At 38.9% G+C, this 26,956-nt stretch overlaps 1 protein-coding gene across 4 annotated transcripts in view; it reads right to left on the reverse strand.

Moving 5' to 3' along the window:
- The window catches only part of pcdh11 (protocadherin 11), a 168,721-nt gene extending 144,120 nt beyond the window's left edge, over positions 1-24,601 (reverse strand). For 3 of the 4 annotated variants that reach the window (XM_008420360.3, XM_008420359.3, XM_008420358.3), the window contains exons 1-3: positions 23,241-24,601; positions 15,504-16,088; positions 6,026-8,533 (exon numbers count right to left, since the gene is read on the reverse strand). In XM_008420360.3, the coding sequence (XP_008418582.1) occupies positions 6,026-8,533; positions 15,504-16,043 (3,048 nt within the window). In that variant the 5' untranslated portion in view covers positions 16,044-16,088; positions 23,241-24,601. The remainder of the gene's footprint in view (positions 1-6,025; positions 8,534-15,503; positions 16,089-23,240) is intronic. The other variant, XM_008420361.3, reaches the window with a different exon arrangement.
- Between the last annotated feature and the right edge of the window lie 2,355 nt (positions 24,602-26,956).

Genomic DNA, 26,956 nt, shown 5'->3' on the forward strand with positions numbered 1-26,956 from the left:
CATGTTGCTGAAATATCCAATGCAAATAATTGATTGACTGATGTCATTAAAAGGACACTCTACCATTAAGCAGCCCATCTCCACGCCAATTTTTCAATTTCAAAATATACCAAGTTGTTTAAAAGTGTTATTGGTTTCAAAACTGCAAAAGACATATATTTCAAAATAATTTTCACAGTGTTGCTACAGTATAAAATGTTTTATTACAATGCCAGAGATAGTGATGGAATAACCTGAGTTTAATCATTTTGCATGGAGCCCTTTGCCCTTGGATTGCTACATATTGCAGGTCATCGGGATGAAAGAAGTTTCCTACCCCTTTACCTGGAAACTCTGACTGCTTGGGAATATTTTCAGCTGCAGAAACCAGGGATTGTCAAGGTTTGAAAAACAACTAACTGGAAAATGAGGAAATACTCATTGTGGTGAAAAGTGAGTAACTACTCAGACAGACCTTGCTTTGGCTGAATTTAGCAACTAAACTCAAACTAAAGATATTAATTTTGCACTAAATCCAATTCTGCAAAGTATTAAACCACCTACATTTTCATATGAGATATTTAAGTTTGCTTTCTTCTTTGAACAGTCTCTGCATTGAATGTTTGACGGTGCCGTCTGTGTCAGTCCACCCAATCAGCCTTTTGTCATTCCAACAGGAAAACTTCCAGACAGCTACCAGACCTGGGGAAGCACAGGAATGTGCTTTCAAAGCCATTGCACAAAAGTCTGCGTATCATTTGTCCTTTTCATTTTTAACTGACAACTAAAAATCAAAACATGAAAAAGTGATTGTTTTTTTTCAGTTACTTATTTTAGCATTGAGTACAAAAAAAACAAAAAAGTTATTATTTTCATATTTTCAGTTTTAGTCTTGGAACAAAAATTCTTAATGAAAAAAAAAACGGCTGTAGGGTTGAATTTGATTTCAATATATTTCTCCTCTGGTTTACATGAATCCAGAAAGTCTTCGGGATGTAGGTTAATTAGCTAAATAAAGTTTATTATTGTTATTATAACATAAAATAGTGTAAAAATTAAGTAGTATATCCTTGACAGTAGTGAAATATAAGGAAAGGTAACCTACTGTGTTCTAAAAAAATATATTTTAAAAAGTCAAAGTACTTTGAATGCAAAACTTTAAACATTATTCAGTAGGGGCAAAATAATAAAGAGCAGCGGAAATTATTCTAAAGCACAACTGTCAAGCTATTTTCCCCTTACAGTCTGTCAAACTAAGTTTCCCAGTGTTATTGTTTAAACACAACCCTCTCCTGCATGCAACCCCGGTCAAAACTTCTAGCCTTGCGATGGTCCCTTCTCATTACGCATTTAAAAGCAATGTTTGCAGTGAAATTCTGAATGTGAATTTAGTTTGTATATTGATCGATCCTGCCAAAACCCTCTCTCATCCTGCATCTAATCAATGTCTTTTTTCTCTTTAAATCTTCAGATGCTCATTTCAAAGCATAGCAGAATATTCATCTGCTGCAGCAAGCAGAACATTTCTGCATGTCGTACCGGTGTTGAATAAGTCCATAATCAGACTAGTGTGTGGTCCCAGCACCGACGTGGTGTCACTAGATAACCCGCACTTTTGCATGCAGAACCGTTTCCAGGTCACGTAAACCCATGCAGTGAAATATTAAAATCAAATCTGGTTTTTCCATTTCATATTTTTGAGCAGAGACTAAAATTGTCAGTATGAGCCAGTTCAAAAACAAACAAAAGAAAAGGTTGGCTGGATTTATGGTTGTCAATTGAAAATGGAAATAAGAAATCATACACTGATTCACAAATGATATGCAAATGCAAAACCCAAACGATACCCCATCAGCTGATCAGGAGGATTTATACAGCTGGCAGCATCAACCAAAATAAATTTAGTTAAGTAGCATGAATGGCTTAAAAGGGGTGAAAAATCTAACAGCTGTATTTTGTGAAAGTGTAGATGTTTAATATCTTCTAATACAGTGTTGAATCCTGCATATTTGAACATTTCCAGTTAGACTTGAGGGTTTGCCTGTCAGCTTTCCAACTCTGAACAATGTTTCACTTTTCTAAAAATGGCATCTTCACAGAAGATCACTTCTACTCCACACTATCCTTTAAAGGGCAACTGTTTCAAAACTAGTCTGCTTTAGATATTTTAATTACTGTATCAATCAATACGTTAAATCATTGATATGTTTTTAATTTAATTATTTTATCAGTAGCAGCGATCTTTTTTTTTAATTTCAAATAAAGTTATTTTGTTTCCTCAAGGCAATCATACTGTAAAAATCTGATCCCAACCCATGAATAGATAACAAGACACAAACAAATCATATAGTAGCTCTCTAGGATGTCAACATAAAATTCATTACTCCATTGCCTTTCGATTGTATTATCCAAAGACAATCAATGAATGCAACAGAGAAAGACAGGTAAAACAACACGACTATTGCTATAAAAAAACATTTTATTAGAGTAATTTGAGCATATGGACTGCGCAACAACAAAAATCTTCTTTGGATTTTTGCCACTAGAGGTTAGATTTAAGAAACAGCAACCCTTCAACAAACGCATTCATTAACCCTTTTTCCTTTCGTATTTTAAATGTGCTTTTTTGAAACCACTAAAACAGGGTGAAAGTAATTTGATCTGCCCCCGCTAAAGCACATGCTCTAACAAGAGCTCCTCATCACTGAAGGCAGATTGACCTCCAATATCAAAGGGGGTAAGGGTTAAAAGAAAATGATGAGACTGTGAGAAGAAGGGAGGGAAGGCAGAGGCTGGCATTTGCAAATACAGCTCTCGCTGTATAATGAAGCCATATGGTGGCACAAATCTGTAGTCTCTGAAGTATTTTTACAAGCTTTCCTCCTTATCAGCTACATCTGTAAGTCCCTGAAAACATTTTAGTGACCTTCAACCATAATTATCTCCTGTGTTCCCTCCTGATTGTTATTCCATGGGTGAGGTTTTATTTTTTATTTTTTCTTGTAAATGCATTATTATTTTTTTCTCTGGCTTTTCGGTGTGAAGTCACTAAAGCATTGTCTGTCACTTTGATAAAGCAAAAGGAAGAAACTTAACAACCTGCCTATGATCTCTGCCTTTGGAGCTCTGGCATGACGTCGCGCTGATGAGAGACGGAACTTAAAGAACAAATGCCGCTTTTTGTTTTAAGAACTGCACTTGAAATCATTTTGACAAATACCAGAGTGCTCGCTTATTCTTTTTGTTTCATCTGATAAAAGGAGAAAGCCACACCTTTTGAAGACATGGCCTGGTTTCAAGTATTTGTTTCTAGTCTCGCAAAAATGGAGTTTTCTTCGGAGAAGCATGGAGATTAAATCAAAGCGAGATGAAAATGTAATTGGGCCCCAGCAAACCAGGGCTGCTGGTCATCTACCTCGCATCTCTCGAGCACAAATTGCCCAAGGATAGTTTGTGGCATCCCTGATAATCTTAAAGGACGCCTGCCTTTTCTTTTTTTTTTTCCCCCTCATCCTTATCAGCCTTATTCGCAAACCAATTACGGTGATTTTAATCATACTGTATTACAAGTGATTAACCCTTTAGTGCATTTAATTAACCTTTGCAGCCACTGATTCTCATTGGGCATAGCTCCATGCTATTTTTTGTCTGTGACACAGGCTTTAAATAAGCACACTTTAAACTTGTGGGAAATGTAACATCTAAAGTGGGAGGAACCGCGTGGCAGTTGCTTAAGGGGGACACAAAAATTAGAGACTGTGTGTTGTCATTGCAACCCCGTTAGAGATGGCTGCTGGAAAGCAGAACCCCTGAGAGCACTTTTATTTTTTTTCTAATATGTTATTCAATTCCTGGGACCCCTGTGACACCGAAATATGAAAAGATTGTAAACATGAAACCCCATCTTCAGAAAGTCGAGAAAATAAATACCTTAGAAATAATGAGATATAAACATAGCCTGAAGATTTGGAAGAATGTTTACTAATCAAATATTCATGGGTTTTAAATTATCTGCTCAAAAATACTCCACTCTGATCAGCAACACAAGTGAAAATCAATTTAAATCTGTGATGAGTAAAATACATCAGGGATAATAATAATTTTGAATTGTTAGACACACACTGAATATTTCTGCATATTCTCTGGCAGTCGTTACAAGTAAGAAGGAAATCATTCTGACAAGTTGTCAGTGTGTCATATAAACACATTATGGATTTAATCTTCGGCACCAGGGGCACGTAGTAGGCTTATGCATGATGTGGTGTGGCAGGGCATAGCTTTTGACTGGGGTTTCAAATAAAAGGTGTATGAAGGGAAAAGACTATCAGCTCTGTGTGGGTGTCTTCATAAATTAGCCTAAGCACTACACTTTACGGGATCAACAGTCATTTACAACGACACTATGAAGAATTTTAAAGCTCGCTACTCGTCACACATAATATGCTGCGAGGCAAAAAAAAAAAAAAAAGAAAGAGGCATAACACAACCAGAAATGAAGAAAACAATAAGGAAAACGATGGTGTGGACACAGACAAAAGACAGCACCTAATGAAAAAACAAGCATCAAACAATATTGATGCAACATCATGAAATTGACCCAGAAATATATGAATTGGCAGCTATGATTACTATGATCAAAACTGCAACAGAAACAAAAGCCACTGAAACCAAGTCACGATCAAATTGGTAAAAGGCAAAACACAAGAAAAGAGTTGGGGAAAAAAACAACAAAAAAATGACTAAGCTGATTGAATATTTTAGACTGAAGTAAAACTAAATCAAGCGTCATGCCAGTGGGAATAAATTACTTCTCTGTGCTCAAGCTAGTCAACCCTGTGTAATTAAAATACGCTGCTGATACCAGGTCACATACTTAGTCATTAGAGACACAACAATGGCTTTCTCCGATGTCATGTCAAACGCACACTAAAACACATCAAAGTGGGAAGACAGCTTTGGCAAGATTAGTCATCGTCCAAATCGGACAATTTAAAGAATGCAAAGAATGTGTATCTGCATATGCCATTTATAACAATAATTGGGGTCATTAAAGTGGAACATTTATGGGCTTAATGCAGAGTTGTCCAGGCAGGCATTTTATGGACTATTGCACCCTGGGTGTTTAAGTATATTGGTCCCCAGGCTCTGCATCACCTTGATCTCCATGACCCCCTCCCCTGTCCCGAGCAGTACTCAGTCTTCCAAACAGCACTGGGCTTGTGCTGTCAGGGCTGAGTAAGGCCACCTCTCCTCATGTCTGATTTACATTTATTTCCCCTGCCAGTTGTTATTTATTGGGGCACTTCGCATTTGGCACATATCTTTTAGGGAATCATAAGCCCTTTTCTGTACCCTGGTATTCAAATGAGCCTCACTTGTACAAATCCTCACTGGCGCATTTAAGACACATACTATTTTAAGGACAGACACGACAAAACAGTGAGGTCATTTATCAAACCTCACGCACACACGCACACACACGCATACGCACGCATGCGCAAACACACAAGTTCTTTTTTTTTTTTTGTTCTGAGCTATTACTTTCACACTTTATGGCTGAATGAATACCTGATAAAATGAGGACCCTTTGACACATTTTACATGCATTGTTAAACATATCAGCCAGATAAACACAGCTTAATTTGCCCTTGACCTCAAATGCATCAGAGAGTTCAATCACTGTTTCCTATCCCCCAGGCCTCTAAATCACGCTTTATGCCACTAACTACGCACAGTCAAGGTAGAAAAAAAAACTGTTATTGCCAAAGTCTTTGACAATTGATTTAACCTGCATTGTTTTAGGATGCAAAAACAGTATAAAACAAAGTTTGGGCTATTGGTTTGACAAATTATATCTTATTTCCATTTTGTGACCTCATTTTTAGGTGCAAATGGCGTTTATGTAGACATGGTCATGGTTTGTGTGAGAAAACCCCTTGGCTTCATGCTCCCTCCCTCCCCCTTTTACATCAGCTACCAAGGAAAAGCATGGGGAGTGTGAGTGGAGACTAGTGTGGGTGGGTTTAAAAAAGAATTCATGAATTACCTGCCGGGTGGCGATTTGCCCTGCAGCCTTGAATCCCCCCTGACAGCCGCACTCTGAGACACTGTATGGGTCGGAGCTAGTCGATGAACACTTGGAGAGTGAGTCGCAGCCCACCACAAACGTATTGTCCAAGGGGAGCTCCTGGATCACGTGATGTTTCTTAGGGGCCACAGGAGTTTCTGGTTTGATCTGAAATGTGGGCTGAGGGGATGCAGATTTATAATGCTTGGCTAAGTCTGGGCTGTCAGGTTTGAAGGTTGTAGGCGTGGTCGCCCAATTGTACTTTCCCATGGTCTGCTCCTCAAGCTCTACAGGAAGATCCAGGGTGCCATTAACATGCTCGTGTGTGGGGTCTTCAGGCTTGGATTCATCTATGGTCACAAAGTTTAGGAGAAGGCTCTTAGGAGATCGCTTCTTTCTCTTCTTCTTCTTCTTGATTTGACGGTTCTCTTGGTTGGGTGACACCCACTCCCCACTCTGCTTGCCTTTCTGTACTACTTTATGTCTAGGTGTCTGCCGGCAGCGCACCAAGGCAGTGACAAATATCACCAAAATAACAGTCATAGTTCCTGCTATGATCGCTATAACAACAATTACATATCCATTGGCTTGAGGCGTTATCTCATTGTCCCCTATATTACGATCCAATGGTGTTTCCATACTTTTTCGCAGCTGCTCTTGGATAAAGGTAGAATTCGACACAGTGTCATTGACAAACAAGTGTACAAGTGCAATAGCATGTAATGACTCAGGTTGTCCTAAATCTTTGACCTTGACCACCAGTCTATGCAGTCCCTGATCAGCTAGTACAATTTTCTCCTGCAGTGTTATGTTACCCGTCGTTTTGTCGATGGAAAAGAGACCTCGAGGGGAGACCCTAGATGTGATGATGATGTTGCTGATGATACTGTACTGCAACTCAGCGTTCATACCTGTGTCATTGTCAATGGCAAACACTCTGGTCACCACAGAACCTGGGGAGGTGGTGGTTCGCACCAGGTCATATGAATAGTTGGAGGAAGGGATAACAAACACAGGGCGATTGTCATTCACATCGACAACATTAATCGTGACCTTGGCGTAGGAGGAACTTGGAGGCTGTCCTCCATCAACTGCTTTGACCATGAAGGTATATGAGCTTTGCTGCTCCCTGTCAAAGGTGATATTTGGTTTGATCACACCGGTTTGAGGGTCAATGATGAAATTGTCTTTGCCATTCAAAATAGACAAGGTGATAACAGCATTATCTCCAGCATCTGTATCTGTCACTGTGATCAAGCCCACTGTCCCATAAAGCGGCAGGTTCTCAGGCACATAGAAGTTGTACTCAGGGTGAGTGAAAGCTGGGCTGTTGTCATTGAGGTCCTGAACAATTAGCCTAACGGTGACATTACTCTGTAGGGGTGCTGAGCCATTGTCTCTTGCTATGACAGTGAATGAGTACCTCTCTTGCTTCTCTCTGTCCAGTCGTTTCCCAACAGAGAGGATTCCAGATCGTCTGTCTATGTTAAACCCGTCCGGTGCATCTGGGCCAAGAGTATAAATAATCTCAGCATTGTGTCCGCTATCTGCATCAGTGGCACTGATTTTTATTAACTGCATTAAGGGATCATTGTTCTCTGGTATTGACAGTTGAAATTCAGGTTGAGGGAAAATGGGTGCATTGTCATTCTCATCCTTGATTTTAATTAAGACCATAGCGGAAGTGTTCAAAGGAGGCGTTCCTCTGTCCGAGGCCACTATCTTAATAGCATATTCACGAGTGGTCTCATAATCTAGAGGGGCAGCTGTCTCCAGTAAGAACTGATCATTAAAGACAGGCTTAAGCCGGAAAGGAACATCATGGTCAGTGTAGCAAGCCACTTTGCCATACAGATCGGCATCCTTGTCAGTAACAGTAATAAGGGCTATTTTGGTGTTGAGAGGAGCATTCTCAGACAGTAGAACAGTCCCATTTACCAGGTTGATAATGTAGCGAGTGTCTATGGAAGGAACATTGTCATTAACATCTGTGACATTGACAATCACTGTGGCTCTTGATGGGGTTGAGCTGCCATCACTTGCGAGAACAATGAGTTTATGAACAGGAGTCACCTCCCGGTCTAGAGGTTGCTTTACAGTAATCAGTCCAGTAGAGCTGTTGATGGCAAAATGACGCTTGGTTGAGGAGGAGATCTGGTTGCTGAATGAAAAATGGACCTGTGCATTTGAACCCAGGTCTGCATCTGTGGCGTGAAGCTGAGCCACAGACGTCCCCATCGGAGCATTTTCTGGAACAGAGACTTCCAACTCACTGTCCCTGAAGATAGGACGATTGTCGTTGACATCGGAAATGGTAACCTGGAGAATGGCAGTGCTAGATTTGGGGGGGTTGCCACCATCTTCTACCTTGATCTTCATCACAAAGGTGTCCTTTTGCTCCCGATCAAGATTCTGCTGAACAATGAGTTGTGGCCACTTGTCACCTTCCGGGGTCTCAATGATGTCTAAGCCAAACTCATTGACACTCTGAAAAGAGAAAACAGCTGTGGTTAATACTGATGCTACAATGTGAATATATTCTTTAAGGGAACAAATTCAAAACTCTACTCTAGAATAATTGGCTGGTAACCAGAATAAGGCAATTTTTAGCTTGACCATCAGGTCAAAAACTCAGAAATACAGTCTTTCCAATTAAATGAGAAAGTAAAATGCAGATGCTAACAGGTCACACAAACAAAAACACTAATCAATCGTGGAAGTTGTTATCATGAGAAGAATCCTTAATGCCTGGCAATGATTATTATTTTTGGTTTAATAAAAAATACTGTTTACTAATATGTGCACGCATTTGGTAAACGGCTCTTGGGTTTGTTTAGATCATTACATGACATTATTTATTTTTGTCGAGACTTAAAGAACTGGCTGGAGGAGGGAACCTTTTTATGATGCAACATCAGAAGATGGATGAATCCATCTGGCTGCTGCTGAGAGCAGAGCACTTGACTGTGGAGAAAAAGTCTCTAATTCTAAAGGTTGGAATCATCTGTATATTGGGGGGTCTTAGATTTAACATTTGGGTTAAGCAACTTGTTGCTTTGAATTAGTTCTTATGTTTATTCATTGACTTAGTGTCTTTCCCCTCTCCCCTCTATGTTTCTTGCAGGCTAGCCTGTGTGTATAGATTTCTCTGTGTGAAGTCAGTTTTGTTTGTTATCTTCAGCGAGGTTTGATGTAGTTGACATTTTCTTTTGGGCCTGTTGTTGGATTTTTGAGATATTTTCTTTGGTGGATTTGTGACGACTGTTTTTTTTTTTTTTTTTTGCAAAAGATTAAACAATATTTTTTCCTTGTGCCTTTCTGCTTGGTTCCTGATACTTTTCAATAATTAATAAAATATTCTCTACTGGAATCAAAGCAATCAAACCCTTCTTTCAATTGTTCATAAGCTCTAACTACTGGATTTTTAATGATGCATGTTTGGTGATGCATCTTTGAGGATGGACGTTCTCCTTGCCATCCCTCTGATCTTCTCCTCCCTCCACAAATTCTCTAACACATTCAAGTTGGGACTATGGTTAGACCACTCCAAATGCTAGTATTACATTCAGGCTGTTGAATGAAGAAACATGTTGGTAATATTAAAGGATTGCTTTAAAAGTAGATCTAGCAGAGGCATGGGTGGTTTTGGACTTAAATGTCTATCAAAATGTAAGAAAAGCATATTTTCTCTCTGTTAATAATTCAATTTCTAGTGATATAGAAATAATTCCTTAAAATTCATTTCTCCACTGTGCCTGGTTAAGTAGAATCCATATCAATATGATAGAATAGTGCTCAAAAACTGACTCCACATTGTGATTTATTGCTTGTGAAAGATCAAAACGAAGCCAATTAATCTGCTTGAAATGTGACCAATCTTTCAAATGAATCAAGTATGTTCATCCTCTCCATATAACTACAGCTCGAATGGATCCATTTACTTCTTTAGCCTTCTCATTTTTTTGCCTTCCCCAAAATGAGATTTCACTTTATCCTCCTATCATGTGTCATATTAGAATAGAGGAGGCAGGCTTGCACCATTTTCAGCTTCATAATCAGAGGGGAAAAGATTGAGGGAACAGAGACACGCCAATAAACTTATATTTGGGTACAATGCAAGATGGGATCACCTTAAATTAAAAGGAGCAGAATGGAAAAATCCTACATATTAGAGAGGCTTTTTGCTCAAGAGGAGCTAAATCTACGCAAAGGTACAGCTGGAAGAAAATGAAAAGAAATGCATGAGTAATCCACATGCGAAACCAGATGAACTGGCAGTAGTTGTTAAGAGTAAACGCCTTCCTAATGTTTAACGTAAAATGTGTACGGTATAGACCCATAAATCAGAGGCAAGTGGAAAGGAATAAAGCAGGTAAAAGACAGAAAGAAGGGATACAAAAAGAGGAGAAAAGGAGAGCAGGGGGAGGAAATAAGAAGATCAAGCCTATGAATGAGCTGCATGCACATTATGAAACAAAGAAGCCCTTTGAAGCTCTCTCAGTCAGAAGCAGTTTCATGGTAAAACAAGAAAAAGCATCCTCTTTAAAGAGATAAGCTTCATGCTGCACATAATGTTGGAAGAGATTACTCTGTCTAGGCATAGCTATCAAATGAGATTAAGATATGTACATTCTCGTTATTCAAGGGGGGACCATTTTAACCAAATTGCAAGCACAAGAGTGTGCAGTATATTTCAAAATGTGGAGCTGTCCTTCTGCCAACACAGCGTTGTAGCCGACACAAGAACGTGCAGCTGCAGCATGTAAATTATTGTGTACTCTGAGAAATTGCATGCAGAGGAAATGTTGTCAACACATTAGTGATTGACAGAACTACTTAAAAAAGCCAATGCAGCAGCACTGATCTTCTGGGCCTTACTTAGGGATCCTTCTGGGCAAAATCTTATAAAAATAAGTGGGCATGGAACGTGAAACATGGAGAAACTGCCACACGGCTAAACTCTACAGAATCTTTATACATGCTGAAAAATGATTTCTCAGGTAACCTATAGGGGCGAGGAAACATTCTGGGAGCTGTAAAGTTATCATCCTCTCCATCCATACAGAGCTCTTCAATCCTCAGTTGTTTGACTAGCTCATTGATTCTGCACAGTCGCTCAGTATCTGCGCAGTGATATTTGGAAAAGCCTGATAATAGTAGGATGTTGAGTTAGCATGTGTCAAAGGGAATGTTGCACAGTGATTTATGAGCTCGCAGTTCCACTGTGCTTTTGTCTTGGTTTCAAACAATTTTAAAACTGACAAGACAGCCCTCACTGCATTTCAATAAGTTGAGGAGAGCTTTCCCTGAGACTGTGCATTCTTCTGAATGCAGAATTAGTCTGGTGGATTGCGATAAGATCTGGGGCAGGCTAAGAAAAGGCCAAATACTAGCATGAATCACTTGCAGGAAACCTTAAGGCTGAGCAAGAGGACAAGGCTCTCTAAACGGCAAAGTGTGCATGCCTTTCTGAACTTGCTTGATGATTGTAGTTTTATATTACAGGTCCAAAGGTTTGTGTGAAAGCTGAATTTGGGGGCTGACACAGGGCAAATGCAAATGAGAACAGGCTCATTTTTATGACAGTGATTGAGTGACACTGACAGAAGATGAGCTGGTTGATGATGTAAACGATGACTGTGAACAGAATTTTCACAAAAGGTGCCTCAGATTATCACTGATTTCATCTTTCACTCCATTTTTGAAATAAAACTCAGATTAAACTTTGAATATGTCACTTGATGTGATGCTGAGTGGTGAACAAATAATTTAGAGGTTTTATCACAATGTTTCTCTTTGCATTAGTTAATTTGTTAAACCTTTCAGCAGGCAACACATTGTGCACAACCTCTTATTTACAATGTTAGCCCATTCTCCTACTCTCCCCATGCCTGATCCCCATCTATTTTTCCTTCACAGACATGTCTATAAATAAGACAATAATAGCCCAAAATATTTATCATTTTATATCAACTCCAAAATAGAAGGGAAAAAAAACGGAGAATAAAATTTAAAGCAAATAACCTGAAAACTGAAATGATTGCAGCTAAATTACTCAGTATTATTATTTTAAATGTTCAACTTCTTTATCTCATGGAGCATCCTGCATTTAGAAAATAGTACCAGACTCTGTTAGTTAGTGTTTAATGGATATGTATTCAATTGAATATACAAAATGAGTTCAATATTCCAGCTGTGCTTATCATGCTAATATAAGATCATAAACAAATTTGAAAATACCAATTCCATAATGACTGTCTTTGTTTTAAAATAGAAAAAAAAACTTTTTTACAGTGACAATTAGTAACTTGAATTCTCTTCTGCTTCTTGAGATCTTTCAGCCGACGATGTCTTGATTCTACCGGAACCAGGCCTGAGTGTGGCTTGTTTAACTGAACTCAGCTGTCCAAAAAATGTGGTTAATTGCAGTTAGTTTATAATTTACTGACGGAGACAATTAACTGCTGTCATTATTTAATTACATTGTTAACAACTCCTGTCTCTTTTACATGCATACACATACAGTGTGCCCTTATCTTCTTCTATTGATATGTATAGCTTTGCAGAATCTCTGAGGAGTGCGTCTCTAGGCGGAATATCTTGTCCTGTTATAGGAAATCCCTCTGTAACTCCACATGTGTTTGCTGTCTTTGTCTTGAACAATTATTATGGGTTAATTTTCTGCGATTTATGACATTAAAAAATTCTTCACACTTGGGATAATTTGTCTGCAAGCATAAACTGCAATAATTTCCCACGGGGCTCATTGGTACCCCCAGAAAAAAAATACACAGCAGTGGCCAGACCCGGCTAGTAAAAACTTCAGGGTGGTACAATATATATTACAAAATTAAATAATTCCTTAAAGCACTTTGAACTGCCTCGTTGAGGAAAAAGTGCTATATAAATAAAACTTCTTCTTTTACTTCTTAAATTTTAGCAAAAAGGAAAGGTGTACAAAGAGGCTGCCCGGTTTCTTCTATTTGTTCTGTATGTCGAAAACCTGGGAGTGACAAAAGACTGAGCATGGCTGACTCTGCCATATGATGGTAGCAATTTTAGAAATGTGCCCTGAACAACACGAGAAAACTGGACAAACTATCACTCTTAGGGAGCTTCTGAGACAAATCTCCCAGGACCAAACAGAGATAGACCACGGGTGGCTTAGCAGCCAAAAGCTATTCTAGGAAATGCTTGCACAGTCCTTCCCCACTAAACCTCCAGCTTTCTACTGCACTTCTGAAAAGAACGACACCAAAGGCATGAAAATGTCTCAGGCTTCTTTAATGCTTTAACTCATATAGAACCTGGGGCACGAGGAAATTAATCTCAGGTCCAATGAGAATATAATGAGAAGAATTGAATCAGGGACCAAAAGCCACAGATGCTCTGAAATGTATGACTACATGCAGGGGTTTATGGCGCTATATATTGTGAAAAGGGCAAAGAAAATGATTGCAGATGATCACTGTAATGAGCTGAACATTTGGTTGGTGATTTTCCAGACATGAACAATTCGGGGCACTGCATCGAAGAGGCCCTGGCAGAGAGGAGACGCTTTCAAAATGCCTATTGGTAAGCGAGACAGATACAGACGGCAAATGTTCTGTTCATTCTATCACAGCGTTGAGGGAAATGTTAAATCTACGCCCCTCTATACTCTCACTCATCTCACTCATTTCGAATGCAAGAGTTTGTCCTCCATTGTACTAATTCATTATTTGCGAAATGTGAAATGTATAGCTATAAATTAAATGTAGCTGAAGATTTTAGAATATTGTCCTTAAATCTGAAATTACATCCAACACCTTTTAGGGGAAAAAAAGAATGCAAATTAAATCACCATGCGATGCTGCATGCTTTAAATTGCAGAGATTTAAGACAGACTGTAACTTGTGTAACATGTAACTTGTGGCTGGAAATCGGACATGCGGGACTCTATGTGCTGCGTCTGCACTCTTCAATGCATATTCTCAGATATATCTGCACATAGAGAAAAGTGGCCCGTTTTTTACAGCCTCCTGCCAAAATGATATAAAGCACATAGGAAGTTTTATGGCTAGTGTTAAATATTTTAGGTTTCGCAACACATTTCTCTTTATGAAAAAGTAGGTCACATTTTCAACGCAGGGTGTAAATTAATAGCATTTTTTTCTTTCTTTTTCTCAAAGAGAACAATGGTGCACAACCAAAGCACGGCAGCAAGACTGTAGAGTCAGTTAATCCAGAACCTGATTCATATCAAGTGAAATCATCTAAAAGGTAAAACAATACAAGCGTCCATCTAATAAAAACGATCAATTAGCCAGCCATGTGGAATTCTGTAAGCAGTCTATGACTAATCAATATCATGTGCATTAAACATTTTTCAATTACTAATGACAGTCTTTCGATGGATTTTTTAAATAAAATACTTTTTTTTTCACTTACACTTTTGAATTTGTAGTGCACTGCTAGTTTAGCTAAAGAAGCTCTGTAATCTGTGAAACACTGTCTTTATGGTAATTTTGGTTTGTTTGTATTGGAATAAGAACAGTTAATACTGGCAAAATAAAATTTACATTTATCTTATATACCCAAGAGGGAAAAAGCTAAGTAATAAGTAATTGTATTAATAATACTGCAATAATGATTTACAATACACAATGGACTTCAAGGTGATCAATGTATTTGCGTTTTTTTGCCTGACAGCTAGAAGGCCATTGGTTTAAATCTTGGCTTGGACTATTTTGTGTGCACTTTGCATGTTTTCCCTGTTTTCTCCAGGTGGTTTTTCAGTTTTCTCTCACAATCCAAAAACATACGTGTTGGGTTAAACGGTGACTATAAATTGCCTTTAGCTGTGACCGACTGAATCCGTGGTTCGGTGTCTCTGTTTTGGCCCTGTGACGAACTAGAGATCTGGCCAAGCTGTACGCTGCCTGCAGCATGTTGTTCGCTGGGATATACTCCAGAACCCACTGCGACCCTAAACAGGATTAGGTGACTACACAGAATGTTTGAAAGGACAAATGAATGACTGAAATGAGTGATTTAAATTTAGGAATATTTCTTTGTTGTGCAGGAACGTGAAGTGAGCAGAGATCAAGCTGTTCTTCACAAATTGCAAAAAAATTCCCTCAAGAAGGTGCGTGTGATGGATTTTGGTGACTGTATTTAGTTTGAGTTTGAACTAAACGGGCAGATGATGAGACATAGTGAAAAAGTCTTGACTGACCAATGCTTGCAATTAATAACAGCACAGCTAACCATCATAAATAATAATATTTTGACCTCCAGAAACATGTTTATATTCAGTTTTTACACACCTCTAATTATACTTCCCTAATTACAGCTTCCACATTTCAGTTTCTTTCATCTAAAAAAAAAAGGTTCTACTTAGTTCTAATTTAAACTAGGGGAATTTTTTATTTATTTTACATCCTACTTATGAGTTAAAATAAGAATAAATCCTCACCTTGACCAGCTCGTAGTGTTGGATCCCATTAATCCCCACATCAGGGTCGAATGCTGATGGCACTGGGTATCGGGTGTTGATGGCTGTGTTTTCTGGGATGGAGATGTTTATTACGGTGGACTGGAAGAGGGGTGCATTGTCATTCACATCCTCAATCAGGAACCGGATCTTAACCAATCGAAAGATCTCGTCGGGCAGCACCGCCACCTCGATCTCATAGTAGCAGCGTTTCTCCGTGAAGATCCCCGAGCACAGCTTCTCCCGGTCAATCCTGTGATTGGTGGTGAAAATCTCCCCCGTGTTGGCCTCGACCCTCACCAAAGGCACGTCGCCCGTCTTGTACACAGGCTTGAACTGCAGCGGAGAGGACAGCCTGATGTTGGGGTCCAGGTTGAGGTCGAGGTCCTTGCGCAGATTCCCGATGCGAACGTTCTCCTGCTGCTCCTCCTTCACGATGTAGTCCCTCTCCTGGGCCTTGCATAATAAGACCAAACAGGTGAGCAAGGCCACCAGAACATGCACCTGACTTGCCAAGTTCATGCTCGAAATTAGGTGTGAGCTTCACTTCTACAGCTGCGACTCTTTCTGAAGACACACAAGAAAGGGGAAAGGGAAGAGAAAAAAGGAAGGGCAGAAAATTAAAGAGTGTTCTTGTTCAGCTGTAATTAGTGATATTTTCCCATATGGAGAGGCTTCATCTTGACCTCTTTATTCTGACTAGTTATGAGCCAACATCCTTCCCACGTCTTTGAGAGCAAATTAATGGCAGTTTTACACAATTAACCTTTGATGACTTCCGCTGAGCAAGGACACACGTAAAGGTCAGCAGTTCATGCGCGCCATAAATCCATTTCGTCATTACAATAAATGATTAATGCAAAAGTATGAAACTTGTTGAGTCTATTAATGCATCACCTTGCTTGATAAAAGTGTTCTGCAAAAAAAAAAAAAAAAAAAAAAAAAAAGATTAGATCTGAATGAGCGAAAGTGGTGCAGCAGTATCCCCACGAAGTGCAACCTCACCACCAGATCCCAGCTAATTTGGAGGAAGCAGAACTAAGCCTTAAGCGTTAGTGCTTTCATGCAAGAACACACATGAACACTTGCACTTGTACTGCCTGACAGAAGCTATTAATGGAAAACCTCATTTGCTCTGAATGTAAACAATGGAGCACTCACATATTTCACGTACGCCCATGTGTGTAAGCGAGCACGGAATGATAAGAGTTCTGTTTAGACGACTAACGACAGCGGAAGGAGACGACAGAGTGGAACTCTTTGTTAAAGCCACCATCAATCAACTTCAGAACAGACTTTTTCCCTGACATTAAATCTAAACAATCCCCAGCTGGCTGCTTGTATGAAATGACAAACCCTTGTTGTGTTTGACAAAAGTCTTGCCTGTTTGATATGTGTAAATGGCTGCCAAGGGGCAGGAACCCAAGTTGCCAAAACCCAACTAGGTCATTGGAGTGTGATAAAGGAGTCGTGCTCTGCAAAGCCTCTCTTACCACTGCATGCTAGAATAAAATATTGACTGCTTTCCACCACCCAATTAGTAGGTTACTGGGGAGTTACTTTGTGTGGTTTGCTAGCTGACATTATGACTTATCCATTCATTGAACCCATTATCAAGCATGTTTAACAAATTTATTCTAGAATTTCCATCACAGCAACACAGGTCGATTCAGATTTGCACCACAAGCTTCCATAAACCTTTGGCAGCTGATATGTAAAGTATGAAGGACCTGTATATAAACAGAGAGCAGATTTATACAGAGCTTGTACAGGAAATGACAACAATTGGACATTCTCACATTTTGTCATGCAACAGCCACAACGGGTTTTTATTTTATGGGGATTTTCAGTGATAGTTAGCCCCAGTTTACATTTTTATTCCTAAATAAAAGTCAGCGCAACGTACAGTCGGAAAAAGTGACCATATTAACAAATTACTCTCGACTCCACTTGTGCGTAATTTAGTTTCAGCAAACAAACAGCTGGTCTGTGAAGTTTTCAGAAATTTGTAGAGAATATTAGTGGGAAACACTATGAAGAAGTATAAAGAAGAACGGAGCTGCACAATATACGAAATCACAGTGGTCATCACTCAATCAATGTGTGCAACACTGCAATTCCAAGGGACTGGTTTAATATAGTATTTGACTGAATATTGCATTTTAGGCATCATGTATGCATGCAAACGGATACTGAGCCAGATTTTCACTGCTTTTGGTGCCCACACTGGATGGAGAGTTAATCTAAAATTATTCATAAACCTAGCAGATTCAGGTTTAAAATAACATTAAGGTTAGGTTTCCTGTCTAGCCCTTGGAAACCAATCTGTTTCTTATGGCCAGAGTCCTGACATGAATCTGATACAGAAAGTGTAGAGGGAGCTTTTGATTAGGATGTTGCTAAGACGTATTCCACTTGAAGCTCATCACCAACATCCATCCATCCATTCATTTTCTTTCTCCTGCCCCCTTAGTGGGGGCAGGAGAGGTGCTGGTGCCTATCTCCAGCTAACATTCCGGGCGAGAGGCGGGATACACCCTGGACAGGTCGCCAGTCTATCGCAGGCTCATCACCAACAATGAATCGTCAAAAATACCTGTGAAATCATGCTGTTTTATTTAAAATAATACCTCTTGAAAGTTGTCTTAGTATTTTTTGGGAGATGCTTTTCTCATTTCCTATAAGAAACAAACTTCTTGGTTGAGAGAATATAACTCAAACATATTACTTCCCTAAAGCTGCCAGGAGTATGGACAATTTTGCGTGGCTTTCTATTCTTGCCAGAAAATAACGATAAAGCTCGCACAGTGTTGTGAAGACACTGTGATGAATGAGAAGAAAAAATGGGTTCAGTTTCTGATGTGGTCATGTTCCACAATGGTATTGTAATTACATGATTTCCCTATATTGTGTGGTCCCTATTAGAGACCAAGAAACACAACAGATCAGGGATAAAAGTTGTGGAAAACTTTACAGTGGGGTTAGGCTATTTGGGTACGCCGCACCCAGAGTTTACAGAGTTCAGTCCGTCATAAAGGACTGAACTCCCATCGGTCCTGGAATGGCCGATCAACTAAACAGTGACACGGCGAGTAAGATCAGTATTAATCAAAAAAAGCAGCCAAAAAGCTTGTTGCAACTCTGATGGATCTGCAGAAATTCACAATCCAGGTGGGGTAATCTATTGAGAGGACAAAGATTAGACATGCTCCATACATTTTGCCTTTGAAAAATAGTTTTAAAAATGCCAAACGATTTTATTTCTGCAATTTGCCGCATCGCACATAGGGGACACGACAAGCTTAGGGAAAACGGCGCTTTGTTCAGATGAGGATAAAAATCAATCCGGCTTCTAGCCAAAAAACTGTGTGGCAGAACACCCTAAACATGTTTTATTTCCATCAAACCTGGTGGCAGCATCATGATGTGGGTGATGTGTCGTTTTCAACAGGACTGGGTCACTGTTGGCACTTGGCGTGAAGATGACTGATACCATTTACAGGGAAATACTGGAGGAAACTGGTTCGAGGCTTCAAGCACTTCAGACTGCAGAGAAAGATTTACCTTACAGCACGATCAGTCTTAAACACATCCAGATCTGCTATATAGATTTGTTTCAAACCATGATCATAAGCTAGAATCTAGATCTCATTTTCATAATTGTAGGCAAGACTTTGAAAAGTGATGTTATCAGAGGGCCTCCATCAAAATGTGATCGAGAATGTGCTATTTTAATAACAGGAATGAGCAAAAATAATTGTTTTTGAGGAATATACCCCAAAACATGTGCAGCAGTAACAGAGCTAAATATACAGGCAAGCTGTGCTTTTTAGATGTTTATGAGTGAAAACATTTTACAAACCATGTAGAAGTTTTTTCTTCAGCTTTAAGGTTATAGGTAACTTCACATAAAATCACCCAACATATACTGAAGTCTGTGGCTTCAAAAGCTGAAATATTTCAATGGGTGTTTAAACATCTGCAAGGAACTGGATCTGTTTTATTACACCACGGAGGACCCAACAGTGCATAGGTACAGCATATTTCCTCTTCATATTAATACCGGCTGCACGTCTGTAGTTCTGTGTACGTGAGAGCTAATTTCATCATCTATTTCACACTGTGTGTTTAAGTCCAACCCCGCTGGGTGTTTTTTAATCACATATGACTTTTCCTATTGATATAATATCGTTGTGTATTCTTGAAATCAGACATGCATTTCCAACAATGAATTGCCTACATTCTGTGATGGTCTGCATGCACATTATGACTGTAGAAACTAAACAGGAAATGTGATTACTGTGGAGCTTTTATTTATTTTTTTGTCATATCTTACAAAATTCCCATCTACCTACATGAGTCAAATCCTCAAACCAATGACTCCCTCAAAAACCTGAAAAGCACAACAGGGGTCTTTCTAAATTGCCAAATCAAAAATGTTCATAGCTCACTGAAGATCTCGTCCAGCTGACAAAGAGGGATTGACTTAAAAAGAAAATTAATAATTGAGCCAGTTTTAAATATGCAACTATTGTGAGGCGTTTCATGAAACATGTAAAGACAGACTTCACATGCCTCAAAAAGCAGTCGCATGAGACTCATTACAGTACAGTTGGACAAAAAGAAAAAAAAAAGAACGGCCCGACATTGATCTGCGTCTTTTTCCATTCATTCTACACATGCAGCCTGGGCATGTGTTGTTCTGTCAAAAACACTGACAGAATTATATCCTGTTAGTAACTAGTGTGTCACTTTTACTATTAGCAAAAGTGACACATTTTACTCATAAGTGTGGACCTTTTTGGAAAGTGAGCAGCAATTGCTTCACTGCGATGATCACCACATGGTCCGGGGCTGAGCTCGCACCACGTATAATGAAGTTTAAATTACATCCCTAAATGGGATGTGATTCGCTCAAGAGGAAAAAGGAGAAAAAGATCAAAGGATGATCTAGATTTCCTCTTCCTTGTAAGTGATAATAATGTTCTGCTGGATGAAAGGTTGCAGAGTGTATTTTCACACTCAGAGCATGCTGGAGTACAAATGTAGTGACAAAAATGACACCTTTTGCACTTCATTGTAATTTTAAAGAGGCACATTTTTCTACTATACGAGACATGAGAGCTCAGTCCGCTTCCAAGTGGTGCACTAAAATGTGAAACTGTGCTCTCAAGCGCGTCGTGGTCGAAACTTATTTGCTACTCGCATTTCATTAACTTAATTCGAGTTTCCTTCTCGGTGCCATGATTTCCCAACATTTGCACTTCTTTTCACTTGTCACAATTCTTTACAAACCTGTCCATGAGGGATAAGCTAGGTGAGAGAAGGAATAACGCTGCAGGGAAAAAAGGAAGTGGGGAGATTCGAGGTGTCAGTCAGAGTGTCTCCATTGCTTACATTTCACTAGTCTCCTGAAATTCTATTTTGAGCCCCCAGACAGCAGGTTGAATCCAGTAGGCAAACTCAAACTTCCCTCTTGGGAGAAACAGTGAAGAAGGGGCTGACCAGACCTAGATCCTCTTTACACGACAGCATGATGGGCAGGTCTTCTTGGTGTTTGCGTCCACGGAGGGTGGCAGTGAGAGGTGAGATATGCTCCTACTATCACTCCCTGCCTTCACCCCGAAGATGGGCATATTGGACACTCTTAGTGTGGTTGCCCTGAGACCAAAACTCATGATGCAACCTGAGTTTTGCATCACTCAATCAAACTTGAGTTTGATTTATTTATTAATTGTTGGAGTTGCATCTGTTAATACCGAAATGGCAATGGTCAATGCATGACTTCACTGTCTCTCCTTGTTCTTTCTTTTCTCCTAAGAGCCTTAAGGATCACAGATGGCTGACAAAACATGTTTCTGTCAAACACAGACAGTTCTTTTTCAGTCCACAAACACAAAACTATTCCCCCCCACACAGTAAAGGAATACGATTTTAACCAACACTACTACTACGTGGCCAAATTCAGACTACGATTTGTGATGTAGCCGTTTCTTTGGAAATTGGTATTAAAATGTAAAATGTTAATACAGTACTGACGCCAAAAGAAACCCAAGTTTGATTTCAGTCAGTGTGATAATTCATAAACAGGACAGGATCCTGAAGGGTTCAACTGCTTGATACGTTAGTAATATTCCATCAACATTTTCATTAGCAGAAAAACAAGACAATTTTTTGCATTTTACATTGACTTGAAGCGCAAAGTCCATGCATCCACATTATTGTGAATATGATCTTTGTTACACAGTAAATATTTTTTGAATATGACTTTTAAATGTATTTTTTAAATTAAATTATATATAAAAAATATTAAATAATGCAAAAAAACTGTTTTTGAAAACAAAAAATACCTCTGAAAAATTGACATGCAATAAAATACATACATTGCTGTTTGTTTTTGCACTTTATAATTATATAAATATGACACTTTAGAGAAACAGGACAACGCTATAAATCTACTGTTGTTTAGTTTTCTAGTGTAGCCTGGACAAATGGCTAGTTATTTGGGTAGTCATTTTAATATATTGACACATATGGGTTGATGGAGAAAGACGTTGATGTTAAAGTACATTCTAGTAAAACTGTGATGTTTTCTGTCATTGAACTGCCTAGAATAGGCTAAACTTTGTGTAATCGTTTAAATGAGTTTTTTTAGGATTAAGAAGAGGCTAGGATTAGGCAGGATTACAGCGTAAGGTGAAAACTAGCCGCAAAGTAAAGATAAGATTTCAGATACCAGACAGGCATATGACCACGGGTAATCTGAGTTCCATGGCAAATGTACCCCTGCAAGTGGCTAGACCGAAATGAACTTAAATTAAGCAAATATGCAACATGTTATTGGGAATAGATTTTCACAATACGTGATCGTTTCCTTCCTATTGTTTTGGTTTCTTTGCTTTTAACCTTTAATCAGAGAACTTTAACTGAAGCACTGTTGCTTATTCAGGAGGAATATTCAACGCACATTTTACATCACTGTTCTTATTCAGAGGTCCTCGCAAACAAACCCACTGAGACATCACTCTTCTTCACACACACACACACACATATATATATATATATATATATATATATATATATATATATATATATATATATATATATATATATATATATATATGCACAGGCACAGAATAAGACGATCGCCCCTGAGGTCTGCGACACGTGAACCGCTCGAGCAGGAGCGCACTGTTGCCGCGCACCCACGCATCGAGTTTAGCGGCCAAGATGTGGAGAAGCCGGTCTGAAAAGTCCTGCAGTTGGATGCTCGTGAAAAGGAGGGCGACTACTCTGGGCATTATAGCACAAAGCACGGCCAAATGACGCCCGGAATCGTTGCCATTTACGCACTACACTTTCATAATGCGACAACTTATTCTCAGTGAACTCCATTTTCCTTCTGTTGTACATTTGAAGCCTCTCCGAAACTGAATCGCTCGCGCGAAATAAATAAATAAATAAAAATACACATCTAAACACCCTAAAGAATGCCACTTCCATCCTCTCTCAAATTTGAGTAATTGTGCAGAGAAACTATGGTCCGTGGCTGTACTGGGACAGCTATTTGATTTAATACGGACCAAATAAGCCACAGCATCCGACGTTTCTAATTGAGCTCAGGAGACAGAGCAGCGCGAGCGGTCAGATAATTTGAAGACGCACATTTTGTGACAATAACCATCAGGACTAGGAACAATAATAAAAAGAAAAGCTCACCTTCTGTGCTGGGAGATGCTGAAAAATTAACCGTGAGTATCGCCGCGATGAGACATCTCTGACTCACAAAAAAGAAGTGCCATGAATTAATCTGAAGTGGGGGAAACGGAGAGAAAGGATCCTCATCTGACTCGGGAGTGAAGCACGAGCGAAGTAGGAACAAAAAAAAAAAAAATCCACTACAAAAAACTTATCCTTGTGCTAAAAATGTGATCCTTGCGTTTAATAAAAAAGAAAAAACAAACAAACAACAACTTCGTGTTTTTATTTTTTTTTGTTGTTGTTTTTTTTTTTTTTTTTTAAAAAAAAGGGAAGGCTGCAGTAATTCCTCTTCGGGTGGCTTTGGACTCACAATCCCACAGCCGGAGACACGCAATGATCCATGGTTGCTTTACATAAACTTTGTATCGCTAACCTAATTTGACTTGGAAAATCTACCAGCGGTTTTCACGCTGAAACAACACCCACACGTGTGCTAAACGCCTCTTTGTGCGAACATTACAACTTCAATCCATGAGGGCGAAAAAAAAGGAGAAAAGAAAAAGGAAAAAAACAAGACAATATGCCTCTAATAAACCAACTAAAAAAATTTAAAAAAAAGCGTGAAGCTAATTTATTCAACAGTCACTTGTTTGAACTGATTTAAAGCTCCGCACACAGAAAAAAACAAACAAACAAACAAAAAAATAAAAAACTCTTAAATGAGGGATGCAGAGAGCGCATCGCCCCCCCCAGTGGAGTTGGATCAAAGTGTGCCTCAGTGCAGCATCACTTACAGGAGCCGGGATAGGCGGTTCACCGTATCTGTCTGCTAAGCTGTAGATGTCTCAGTAGTATAGTATGAACTCAGCTCCTCAATGCTGCCCACCTCTCTTTCCCTCTCGCTCTCCCTCCGACTGACATCATAGGCGGAAGGAGGAGCCAGCCGCAGCTTTAAGAGCCACCGGTGCTCTTAAAGCCGCACTGCGCTGGAGAGATGCTTTTCGTCGGAGATGTACAGTACAGTGGGTAGACGTGCAGGTGTTATGGACCAGAGATGCCTGGGTTGCGTGCTGTAGCCACCGTAGTCTAGAAGTCTGCCTGAAAGCTAAGTGGGGGCACTGTTCTCTTTCACACCGAGCCTTGCCTCTGCTTTTTATTTCCAGTAGGGGGTCTACTGTAACTTTGGCGTCTTTATAGGATGGAGAAGTTCTAATTCTCTTCAGAAGATTGATCATGTCTTATTGAGAGAGAGAGGATCCTTCTGATATGTGAACCTTCTTTGTGGAGGTATAAATATATGAAGGACGTTATGAGCATGCCAAGACGTCATTTGAAATTATTCCACAGAGAAATGCAAGAAGTTATTTCTTCTCACCCTAGTCTTAACACACACACACATTATATATATATATATATATATATATATATATATATATATATATATATAAAATACATACTGCAATGTGTCGTGTACACATTGAAGTCTGTAACTTTCCACGATCTATCAATAAATTAGAGAACACACAAAAAACTAAAATTAAGTGTACATTAGTTTCTTTATTAGCTTTGATTCATTATTCTTTGTGAAGGTTTAAATATCAGAAGGAAGTTAAATGTTGTTGCATATTTAATTTCCTACCTACACCTTTTCCTATCTCACATTTGTCTATTTAATCACCTTGTAGTTTTTGCAAGCAGATTGAATTATATGTTCACATTTCCTTTGCATTAGTTGTGAAGATTGTAAGAATTTACTAAATCTAGCTGGAAACTAATGATACCAACTGCTGCTGATTCAAGAAAAGGCTACGTGACGCTAGAATAGAGTAAAGCATTTAAATAAAAATGTTTTCAATCTAAACAAGCAATTTGCATCTGTGAATGTGCTAAAAAAAAAGAAAGACATAAAAAATGAACAAGAAAAGAAAGAATGAAAAAAGAAAGAAAGACACAACATTCCTTAATCACAATAGTGTAATTAAACCTTAACTGTGACTGTGCAGAATTGCAAGCATTGTGAGATATTAATTAACCCTAAAAAATAAAGACAATGAATAAAGTTACACTGGTCAACCTACTTGTCAAAAGTGGGATCAGGAATATTACATTCTTTGTTCTTTTTTGTTTTACTTTTGCGGAAACAAGAGGCTTTCATTTTGACTTTAAGAACGTCATTGCAGTTGCTCTCTGCCTTAAAACATTTTGCGCTGAGTCCATTACCATTAAAATGGCCGCCCGTTTACGGCAGCTCTGGCAATCGCTACCATTGAGGTCAGGCATTGGCAGACCTCTCATCTCTGTTCTTGTTTGCAATTAAGAGTCATTGGCCTTTCCCTGGATTAAAACATTGGTAAATTTAACAGCTAAAAGACTTGAATAAAGTTGAACAAATTAATAAAATATGCCAAATATTAATTGAATTCAAACATTTTAAGAAACACAATTCATGAGGTCATGTAGTTTTCTCTTTACTTTAAAAAGAAAAAAAAGATAAATGAAATAGTAAATCTGCTTTAACAAGTTGGCATGCAAATCCTTTCCTTGGTTACGTAGCACAGATTCAAGTCTGGTGCAGACCACAAGTCTGCAGGCAGGTCTTAGTTTTAGTTGATGCATTTCTAATGCAACCTGTATGAGCACTATTATTACCACCTTACTGTTCTAACAGTTGACCAAACTAAAATCAGTCAATTAAATTTTAATCAACATTTTTTTTGGCAGGTTACATTACCAAAACAATCAAAAATGTTCCCTGTACTAAGTTTCTTCTGTGGTTTATGTTGATTTTTAAGCTATTATTCACTTCTTATTCAGCTCTTTTTTTTTCTCACTATGTTTTGTTTGGATATTGTTGTGTTTTTATGCCATACCAGCCTCAGTCCTCCCAACCCCCAGCTGCTCCGCATTAAGTTAATTAGTCTCACCTGATCCTTGTACCAGTAATCATTCCCTCCCTGTGTATGCATAAACTCCCCGGGTTCTCTCAGTCTTGTTCAGAGCCCCCTGTTGCCATCATCAATGTGTCACTGATTTGTGTCCTTGTTATTTCCCTTTGTGTCTCCTGCCAGTTTTGTATATACAATTTTCTTTAATAAATATTCCACTGCTCCATAAATCTACCTGCCTCATGCCTGCATTTGGGCCCTGCACCACACACGGTATAAGACAAACAAATATGCTTAATTAAGCCTTTAGTAATGCCAATAGCTAATATTTAATACCCTCCAAAAATATCCTTTGCATGTTGATTTTCAGAGCTGTTTTAGAGCAGCTATAGTTTCAGGTAATTTGTAGGTTTCTTGGAAATAGACATCACAGATGTTACTTACTCGTTTTTGTATTTGACGCATGTAAACCTGTGAGTACTAAAGCTTTTCTTTTTATCTGTCCATTTTCTTTACACCCTTGTCCCTAGTGGGGGAGCCCATCTCCAACGAGACATTTTGGGCGAGAGGTGAGGTACACCATTTGAGAGACAACAATTCTAGCTGATTATAAATATTAATGATAATAATAATCAGTGTTTATTTGCTGTCAGACGTTTGACATGTCCTAATTACAACTCATTCTAGTACTCAAGAAAAGCTTGTTGCTGATGTGCCACATGTTTAACACCATGACACAAGCTACCCATGACATAACACAATAAAAAAAATAAAAATAAAGACTCCTCATACTGAAAGGTAACGTGATTAAAATATTTAGCATCCTGGGAAGATGGATAACCACTACTT

The sequence above is a fragment of the Poecilia reticulata genome, chromosome 10 (assembly GCF_904066995.2).
Source record: "Poecilia reticulata chromosome 10, P_reticulata-male-v2, whole genome shotgun sequence".
Taxonomy (NCBI): domain Eukaryota; kingdom Metazoa; phylum Chordata; class Actinopteri; order Cyprinodontiformes; family Poeciliidae; genus Poecilia; species Poecilia reticulata.